At 42.9% G+C, this 10,755-nt stretch overlaps 1 protein-coding gene across 1 annotated transcript; it reads left to right on the top strand.

Moving 5' to 3' along the window:
- Positions 1-6,963: 6,963 nt before the first annotated feature.
- On the top strand, positions 6,964-8,945 carry VMO1 (vitelline membrane outer layer 1 homolog). Its single transcript, XM_003203471.3, has 3 exons — positions 6,964-7,157; positions 7,796-7,890; positions 8,584-8,945. The coding sequence occupies exons 1-3, from the start codon at positions 6,990-6,992 to the stop codon at positions 8,867-8,869; spliced, it is 549 nt and encodes a 182-aa protein (XP_003203519.1). The 5' UTR covers positions 6,964-6,989; the 3' UTR covers positions 8,870-8,945.
- The last annotated feature ends 1,810 nt before the right edge of the window (positions 8,946-10,755 follow it).

Here is a 10,755-nt window from a genome sequence, read left to right on the forward strand (position 1 = left end):
GGAGAGGCTGAAGGAGCTGGGAATGTTCAGCCTGGAGAAGAGGAGGCTCAGGGGAGACCTCATTGCTCTCTATAACTTCCTGAAGGGAGGTTGTAGTGAGCTGGGGGTTGGCCTCTTCTCTCGTGTCATTAGTGATAGGACCAGAGGGAATGGTTTCAAGCTACGGCAGGGGAGATTCAAGCTGGACATTAGGAAGTATTACTTTTCAGAAAGGGTGGTCAGGCACTGGAATGGACTGCCCAGGGAGGTGGTGGAGTCGCCGACCCTGGGGGTGTTCAAGGAAAGACTGGATGTTGTGTTGAGGGACATGGTCTAGTGGGAGCTATTGGTAATAGGTGAACGGTTGGACTGGATGATCTTTTAGGTCTTTTCCAATCTTGGTGATTCTATGATTCTATGATTCTATATCTGGTGGTAGCCTATCCCCATCTTGGGAAACAATTGGCTATTGGAGAAGAAATCCCGGGTGTGAATATTATGTATGCAGTTTATGCAGCCAGCTGAGTAGGACTCTGGTTCAGAGCATCCCTTTGAAAGGGGCACCTGAGCCATATTAGATGGGACACAGTGCTACTGTTCAGAGAACTGAGCAGCCTTGCAGCTAAGGTTATGGTCAATCATAGAATCACAGAATAGCTTGAGTTGAAAAGAAACTCAAAGATTATCTAATTCCAACCCCCTGTCGTAGGCAGGGTTCCCAACCACTAGATCAGGCACCAGATCAGGCTGCCCAGGGTCCCATCCAACCTGGCCTTTGTACACCTCCAGGGATGAGGCATTCACAGCCTCTTTGGGCAGCCTGTGCCAGTGCTTCACCGTCCTCTCTGAGAGAACTTTTTCCAGTGTGCTTTCAGAATAGATTGCTGAAGTTTTCTTATGTGAAGTGATCTTTAGATGAAGATGTAGTGATAGATCTGCAACAGGTGTAAATTGACGTTTTGTCCCTGGCTGTCAGTAAAGCTGCACCTCAGGGTCTGGTTCTTTTATTTTTGTTAATTAGCAATTTGAATCAATGGTTAAAAATGTCAAAAGACTAATCCAATTGTAGAAACACATATTGATGAATAGAGAGTTTGCTTATTAAATTTGTAGATGGCACCATCCCGGGAGATGCTGACAACACTAGAAGATGAAGATAGAATTCAGAATAAGCACAGGTGCAAAGAATTATACTGCTGTGATAGCAGTCATCTTCAGAAAGAGAAAATGACTTTTGAGGAAGTAGCTCTGTGTTAAGTGAGGTGCTGATTCCACCCTTACTATCTAACCAGGTACTTCACTTAAATAAACAAGTAGAAGGTTTCTACTTTTCAACCGTTCTGCAGCAACGATAAGGTCCATGGAAATGCTGTTCAAAACAGGTGTGATCACTGGAGGAGAGCAGCAAAAATGATGGGAGGTCTCAAAAATAGCGAGAGAAAACAACATAAGCAGGATAACCAAGGAGACTGGGCCTTCTTAGCGTAGGGAAGAGATGATAGTGGGAAACATAAAGTATATGTCAAACAGCAGCACTAGAATAATCTGCTGCTGTGAATGTGCAGCTGTATAAACAGGTCTCCATTGGGAATGATTAACTCATTGACTTGCAGTCATTTGCTTTTTTGTTGCACACTCATCTGAAATATACCCCCACATTTCTGTTCCAGGGTGTTTCTGCTGGGACAGAGATGCCTTGCCAGGAACAAATTCAGGCCCAAAAGTCTAGTTTTGCTGATGGATCTTGCAGCCCTTTGTATTATCACAGGACTGGGCCATCTACCCACTGTCTTGTTACAAACCCTAGAAATATGTGCACTCATTGAGAGCTGGCTAAATGGTTAGGAAGGAAGGAATCAAACCTGGTTAAAACTTCTGCTCAAATGAGCTGTAAGAATGGGAAGGATCGTGAGGGGGAGATGGTAAAATCACACATGGGGATTAAACCTTCAGAAAGAGTGAAGTGTCAGAGCCTATAGAGACAATGACTTGGTTTCTGTCATCACCTGATAGTGTTCTGTTGTCTGCTAGTCTGTGTCCAAGCTGTGCTTTCTGCAGCCTCCCTCCCCTCCTTCCAGCAGATGTGGGCTACAGCCAGACAGCACCTCTCTCCATCCCAGGCTGCTGCAGTACTATCCTGCCTGGGCAGGTGCTTCTGTTTCTCTAGCTGCTGCTCTCTGACCTTGTTTGTGAATTTCCTTCTTTTCCTGCTGGTTCTGGCCCCCAAAACAGTCTTGAGGAGAAGAAATGAGCATGGTGGTGATGGGTTGATGATTGGATAAGATGATCTTACAGGTCTTTTCCAACCCTAATGATTCTGTAATTCTATGATTCTAAGTCTCAGTGCAAAGACTGTAAACAACAGGGAGATATGAGCAAAATAGTTTTCTTGGTTACCAGCTATGGTGCCTTCTTTCTGTTCAACAGGTTTCTTTCCACCATGCAAGTGGAAATCACAGTAGGATTTCAATGACAAGTGGACCCTTTATGTATTTTCAACTCCAGTGTCTGCATGGCATAGAGCAAGTTATACTGAAATTAATCTAGTATGAAGGAAGAGAGCAGGGAACCTCTGAACAGGAAAAAGCAGTGGGCTTAAATTTCAGCAGACAGTAGAAATGTTCCAGTAGTATGGAGAGTCAAACACTGTATTTTCTTCCTTAAGAGGTCTGCAGTGTGTTTATCCCCAAACATTTTAAAAAACAAGTGGGACAAACATTCCTCACCCTTTGGGAACTCAGGTGTGGACTGAGCCTGCCCAAAGGCTGCAGGTATGGACTGGCTGCCTTGCTCTCCTTCATCAAGTTCTCTATCTCTCAGATTCATTTACAGAGAGGATTCTTCTGTGGCACTTTCTGGCAAAAAATAAGAAGCAGTTATGGCATGCTGATTCCCTGATAGGAATTGAGAGGCAGAAGAAATTGAGGGTGCCAACTGCAAAGAAGTGGGACTTTCAAAAGTGTGCCTTAAAATAGTGTTAGTTATTGTAAACCAAAATCACAATGAGTAAGTAAAGATGAAGGCCATCCAAACAGGACAAGAACAAGTCATACATGAAGGAAGGTTAGTCCTACTGATAATACAGAAATAAAAAATGAGAGAAACTCTAAATTTGTGTGTTAAAAAATGGGTGCTCAGCTTTGTATGTTCAAATAACTGATTTGTCTTAATTCCTGAGGAAAAATAGTTCATGAAAATTGAAGGTTGTGAAGAGGTAGGAAACTGCATGAAGACAAGCTCACAGCAAGAGGAATACCCTGAGAGTGAAGTTCTGAGATATCTTCTATTGCTAATGCAAAACAGCCTTCTACACTTGAGAAACAGCTATACTCAGTCTGTTGTTCACTGTAAAGCTTCATTCTCGTCTCGTGCATCTGGAAAATCCTGTCTCTTGTCACACTTCTGATGTCTCTCACTTGCATTTTTTCCTGCTTTGCAATTTTCCATCAATCTGAGTCAATTTAATAAACAAGAAACAGTGGAACAGACAGCACATAATTTGATTATGTATATTTTCTTAAACGTTTGCCCATACTACACAGTACTAATTCTAAATCACCACTACTGTTTTTAGCCTATTAAGGCCTAAAAAGAGATAGAAGTTATAAGACTGGTCCAGATGGACATCTTGCCTCCATGCAGTCAGTGGAGATGAATGGGTGTTTTTAGGGAGAGGTTTATGTGAGGGTATTTATTTCTCACTACTGCCATCATATTTTCTTTCTCAGCAGCCATAAAGGGAATTATCTATGGTAGACATCCAGGTTCAGTCAGGATCTCACCACTTTTTTCTAAATAATACAACCCTTTGTATTTTAACAGACAAAACAGATTTGGTATTTCATGACAACATGGGTGTGATTTCTGGGTTTGTTGCTGTGCCTTTCCTCTGAGACAATGAGTTATTTTGCAGGAATGTGGTTACCTGTGAAGTGACACATCTCCTCCCTCAAGCTGGAGGTCAGAGCGGTTTGGCAGTATGTGTGTTACACCTGATTTGTGTCTAAGTGTAGGGGCCACTTTGGACATAGGAGCTACTGGGGACATGGATACTGAGAGCTGATGGGTAGCAACCTTTACCTTGGTAAAAGTGGGAGAAAAGCCAAATGGCCTGGAGCACACAGAAGCACAGCCATTCATCAGAAAGCACCCTTCTCTAATTACTAATTTTTGGTAGATGCTGTTTATCTCCATTCCCCCCGAGTTCCCAGGCACTTTCTACCTTCAGCCTTTCATACAGCTCAATGAGAACATATCACTGAGTTGATCTGAGTGGTCGTTTTTTCTCCTTTCTTGTTCCCATTGATATGTCTCTTCCAGTTTCCTATAGGTTTTATTACCTTCAGGGACAACAGACTCAGTAGAGTTTTCTTGTCCTTCACTTATCTCTTGGCTAACCACCGTGTCAGACCCCTCCTGCTCTAGAGGGTTTGCCGTGTTTTGCAAAAAAGAGAGCATGATACCCAACATAGAGGGTAGAATGGATGGCTGAAGGTCAAGATGCTATTTCTACTTCTAAGTTATGTTGCTAAAAGAAATTTCTTCTAGATTAGCATATTTAATCTTTTGCAGGAAGTTCTACCAAATACATAGTAGAGGGAGTGATGGGAACAGAATTTCCCTACCTGCCAGTGAAATAAAATTTATTACTAGGTTTTTTAAAAAGGTTTAGAGAATTAAAAAGTAGAAAAGAACCAACCATTTCACATTTGACACCACAGGTTAGTAGGTAGTTTCACTGGTTATAAATGGGGAAAAATGATATTTCCCTGGTCCTAGAGTGACAGCACTACTCATTCCTCATGGCTGAATCCCAGCCCTCTCTCCCATCCCCTTGCACACTATGGGTTCCTGGTGACCTGGGACCCCTTCCCGTGCTGCTGGGAGCAGATGGGCATCTTCTGACAGGGTTCTGCCAGGCTGTGGGTCTGTAGGACTGCTGCTGGAGGTGATTTGGGGCAAGAAAAGTATAAATGAATGTGGGGATCCTGATTTTTCTTTGTGATGTTACCACTACATCCCAGTTGTTTCTTTCTGCTTCTTTCTGTTCTCTTGCAGCCAAGGGCAGGTCTGAGTGTCCCTGTCTGCCCCAGTGTGACTCTACCTGAGCAAACACACCTGGCTCAGCAGCCATGGTTGCATGGTCCTTGTGATGGAAAGCACCTGTCCTCTGGGCTCTGACACCCGCCTTCAAGAATCAAAATTAAAGTCCCAGTCTCTTAAAGAAAACAGGCTGTGCCTCCATCACTTGGGGTCATCTTGTGGTGCCTTCCACAAAAAGGCTTGTCCAGATTCCTGTCGTCACCATTTGCAGATATTGCCACCTACACAGAAGTGTGGATCAGGAGAAGGAGAATGCAGTGTGAAGACTGGAAAGGCAACATCAGCTCTTACTGGGGGCAGGAGCACAGCAAAGAGTGAAAGAGAACCCTAGAAAAGGGAAACTTATTGTCTTCCAGTAATTAAGGGTTTGGCATCCTATCCTGCTCTAAAATCCTGGGCCGGAGGCTATATTTCTAAATTATATTCTCCTCTTTGCCTCTTGAACAGAGAATCAGCTCCTGCTAAGCTTGGCTGTGGTCTTCAGGGAGCATTGGTTATCTGTGTGTGAAGACATCCTTTCAAAAACAGGGATTCAAATTCATCTCTCCCTGCATTGTGCCATCCTCAGAGACTCAAATTCAGTACCACCTTTCTGGATAAACTGCCATACACATTCCTCCCCAGTGGCATTTATTTTTCAGTTACTTTGAGACTTGCAGGGGGCACCTCAGTATGTCTGACCAGTTAAGCTTGTGACAAAGCACAATGTTTTTTATTGAGATAAAAGTACCAGTGGAAACAAAATGGTACTGAAACCTTAAATAGCCCATACATCTTGGTTGCTCCGAAAGTAATACCTTCTATCAATTTCCATGGAAAATACAATTGATACAAAGAACACAATAACACTATTTGACAGAGCAAATTCTCAGCTACAAAAAACTATTTTTCAACATAGTCATCACAATGAACTATGCATTTTCACCAGCAATGAATGAGAGCCTACATGTTGTGCTCATAGCCACCTGCACCAGTGGGGGTGACTCACTGTCTCTGTTACCATTGCTGGAGTGCACCACCCCCCCTCCTCACTGTGCTCACATCCACTGTTTGTTCTCCATAAATGTTCAGCAAGGATCACTGAATGTCAATGGGCAGCATTTTTTTCCTCATTGAGTGTTCAGTTCCACACCTTTGTTTCAAGCACACTTCCATGTCAGATGCCATTTTGTCAGACCACTCCTCTGCTGCCATCTGTCACACAGCAACAAAATGGAATGGAACACTGGTTGGAAGGCTCAGCCTCTACTGACAAACCATCAGTATCCACCTCTGACATCATGGGCCAACATAACAAAATGGGAGGCGTTAATTTCAGAACAGCATTTTGTATATGTGTGTATATATATATGTGTGTATATACACACACACACACACATATATATATATACATATACAGTCTATTCAACAGTGGGACAGGGAGACACAGGACATGAGTTTAGGGATATTTTGTTCTAGATCAGGACCCTTGTGCTACTTTGTATAGTTTAACCTGTCTTGCCAGCCTTCCAGAAATAAGTAAAATGGTTATGACAATTTCACTCAAAAGGCAAACATTCGTGTGGCCAAGAATCTGCCCAGAGAATCAGCATTAAGCTTCTGCCAAGTTTCTCTCTAAGCACCATCAGCACAGCAAGGACAACACAGGTCTTCCTATAGCTCTCCAGTGACAGCGCGCATCTCTAATGTCCCAGCATTTGCTGCATGTTAGTTGTCAAACTGTTCTTCCAAGAGAGCTCCTCACTGGCATGAGAAACAGGTCAACAAGTGCTGTGTTGCTGCCTGGGTAGGAGCTATTGTTCCTACAGTGACTGTTGACAAATTGATGGGGAAACCCAAGCTGACCGGACAGGGTATAAGTTTCCCTGTCCATACACCAGGTCTCCTTCAGATGCAGAGTGGAAGAGATGAAGGTGTTCACACCAACAGCACTGATCCTGCTCTTTTTCTACACTGTGGATGCAGGGGCACGTGAATACACTTCTGTCATCACTGTGCCCAATGGAGGCCACTGGGGAAAGTGGGGCATTCGGCAGTTTTGCCGCAGTGGCTACGCCAATGGATTTGCGCTGAAGGTAAAACTCTCCCTATTTTCTTTGCCTCCTGTTTCTGTGTCCTGCTCTATGTTTCCTTCCCCAGACTCTGAGGGATTTCTAAAGTATTTGTCCTCCTCCTAACTGTGGCATACTGCATGTCAAATTCTGAGCTTTTGGGAAAATGTAGCCGCCAGAATTACACCAGCAAACTAAAAATATGGTTATCTACCAATTAATTCATTTGTTTTCAGGACAAGAGGCCTCACATTAGATACAGTAAAAACAGGGCTACTGCCAGAATTGTTTTGTTGTCAGATTGGGCAGGGGTGTGCAGGCATATTCACGGTCTGCCTGTGACTGACTTTGCTGGACATTTATGCCAAGTCAGGGTTCAGGAAAGCTGTCAGCCTTCTCCAGTGTGTCTCCTGGAGCTGAGTCTCTGTTCTACTTGTGAAACCAGAAAGAGTTAAAAAAAAAACACACAAAGAAGAGCATGTTGCTTATGTTATGTAGCTATATGTTTCCTAGTGTGACAGACATCTTTTCCTACATGCTTTTCAAGGTATTTTTTTTCAGTACAGAATGGAATTAGGACTTCTTATGATAGGCACTCAGAGGGCTTTTCCTGGGCCTTCTCCATCTTGCCTTTATCTCTGTCTGTGTGTTTCCCACTGCAGGTTGAGCCCTCCCAGTTTGGCAGAGATGACACAGCTCTGAATGGCATACGGCTGCGCTGCCTCGAAGGCTCAATCATTGAGTCCTTGGTGGGGAAGTAAGTAACACTGGTTCCTCTCCCATTTGTCATGAACCAGCTCACAAGATATCCCTAAGCATCACCATTTATAGAATTCTCTTCTTTGACTTACTTTGTTTTCTCAGAGCTGGAATAGAAAGTAAAATAATGTGAGTGGTTGGGTATTTTATTTTATTCGTTTTTAGGGCAATTAAATAGGGGTACTTCTCATCACCACCTTCTATTTGCTCTTGAAATTTCTGCAGAGCACTGTGAACACCTTAGTTATGTTCCCAGGGCTACAGTCCCTCTTGGAAATCTGCAACATATGGGACAAATGAGGAGAAAGGGATTTTTTAACTACATCTTCAGAAACTTTTTTTGAAGTTCTGGCCCTGCTGCAGTGAACAGTGCTCCTCAGGATGGTAGAGTGTGTGCTCTCACTGCTCTCTTACGCGTACTTGTGAGCCAGGTCAGAGATTTATCATAAAACATGTGCTCCTTAGAGGTTCTAGCAGAACTGTCACTATCTGGAATTTTCTGTTATTTTTTCTGATAAGATACCAATAAAGAGAAAAGTGCATCCAAAGAAAGACACAGGGTGCATCAGGACATTGTAATAGTCACTGCTGAGAGCAAGGAGCCATTAAACTTGGAGGCAGTGTGGAAAGGAGAAAGGGTACACCCAATGGCCTGCAGAGCCCAGAAATTCCTGTCTGCTTTTTTTGGCAGATGGGGTACCTGGACCAGCTTCCTAGTTTGCCCTACAGGCTACTTGATCTCCTTTTCACTGAGAACAGAGAAGTCTCAAGGAGGAGGTGATGACACAGCGGCCAACAACATCCAGTTCAGATGCTCAGATGAAACTGTTTTAGTAGGTGATGGACTCTCATGGGGAAGATTTGGCCCATGGAGCAAAAGATGCAGAATATGTGGTCTCCAGACAAAGGTAGAGCCACCACAGGGATTTCGGGATGATACAGGGCTCAACAATGTGAGATTCTTCTGCTGCAAATGAGCACTTGCCTTGTCTTCATCACTGTCCCATACATCCCACATCGCACATCAAATGAGACATCATCAAAACTTTGCTCTAACTTCATATAGGGAAATGTTTGTGAGTTGCTGACTAAATTCAGCTTTTCGATCTGGAGGGAAGTGGTGAGAGACAGAACCATGAAAGAAACAGCAGAATAGAAAGACAAAGGGAGAACAATTACAAACAGAAATGAAGTGGAGGGGAGAGACTCATTTTAGTGACTTAACTTCTTGTGGATTAATTCCTTGCACCTTTGGTTTCTTGTGGCTTATCTTCTCCTTGCATCTTGCCATGCCATCTTAGAAGATACTTAGATCATGCCTTAAATGATAATACTTCTCATAGCCTCTGTTGCTTTAACATAACTTCTTAGTTACCCAAGTATATTGCATTATGTAACAGCTAATATATAACAGTGAAAAGATCAAATCTCTGACAATTGCCTACAACAGCGGAATAGACTTCTCACCTTCCTTTACTCTGACTGGTGAGTTTCTTTCAAGTTTGCTTTGCCTGTTTGTTCCTTTATCTGAAACAAAATTTGACCTCCTGACATGACCAATCAGGAAGAAAGGATATTAGTTTGGAGTTGTGCTTTAACTCAGCAGGCAGCTTAGCACCACACAACTGTTTACTCACTCCCCACTCCCAGTGGGATGGGGGCAAGAGTGAGAAGAAAAACCCCACAAAGTAGAACTGATGGGTGGAAGTAGGAACTGTTTACTAGCAGAAGAGGAAGAGAAAAAAATAATGGTGATGATAATATACATAGAATCATAGAATCATAGAATAGCTCAGGTTGGAAAAGATCTTAAAGATCATCAAGTCCAACTGCAACCTAACCATTACTATCCTAACTCTAACAACCCTACTCTAGATCATGTCCATATATATATATGTATATATGTACAAATTTGTCCACACACACACACACACACACATTTATATAAAATAAAAGATGCACAATGCAATTTCTCATCACCTACTGACTGATGCAAAGCCTGTCCTTGAGCAGTAGCTGCCTCCCACAGCCAACTTCCCTCAGCTTTACAGCTTCTGCATGGCACCATGTGGTGTGGGACATCTCTTTGTTCAGTTTGATTCAGCTGTTTTTAAAGTTTAATTTTGTCAAGAGTTGTTTGCATGTTTTTTTAGTAGTCTTTTAGGTCATAACTGAGATCTTCCTTTAGGGAACATGGTTTGAAAGTGTACTTACACTGTGCATTCACATAAATGCCATGTGCCTGAGTTGTAGCTCCCTAAACCGCTCTTGTTTCTGTTTTGGAGTCTGCTCTGCTTGTTCGCCTAGCTGTTAATGTTAAACTCAATATCATGGCCCTCGTTTTTTTGTTTGTTTCCCTCAGGCTTCATGCTCCAAACAGAATTAGAGAGAATCCACAATAAAAATAAACTCAACATCATTCATCCGTTTTTTATGCTCAAATTTGTTGGATAAGTTTGGAGTTAGAACCTTGACCTGTTGTGCAACATTTTGGTTTTGGGAAAAATTGAGCCTGGAGTTTATTATCAAGCCCTATGTCTGAGCCATTAGACCTTTCTGACAAGAGTTCAAGAAGGCATATCATCTCTCTGAGCACCTTTTAGAAAATGTACCTGTTGTCTTCCCACAAAGCAATGGATCTTTCTGCACTTTGGACAAGGCAGGGGCATGGTGCTGCTGTGCTCCAGGTGACAGGCTGGGCTGTGGTGTCTGAGGGTACAGCAATGTGGAGCAGCATGGAGCTGATGGATGGAAGCTCCTTCTTGCAGTTCACTTCCCATGCTTAGCACCTACGCAACAAACATCACTGTTTTAACTCTTTGTCCATGGTAAATTTTCTTCTTATCACCTGCATAAAAAATAC

Source organism: Meleagris gallopavo, chromosome 1 (assembly GCF_000146605.3).
Source record: "Meleagris gallopavo isolate NT-WF06-2002-E0010 breed Aviagen turkey brand Nicholas breeding stock chromosome 1, Turkey_5.1, whole genome shotgun sequence".
In the NCBI taxonomy this organism is placed as follows: domain Eukaryota; kingdom Metazoa; phylum Chordata; class Aves; order Galliformes; family Phasianidae; genus Meleagris; species Meleagris gallopavo.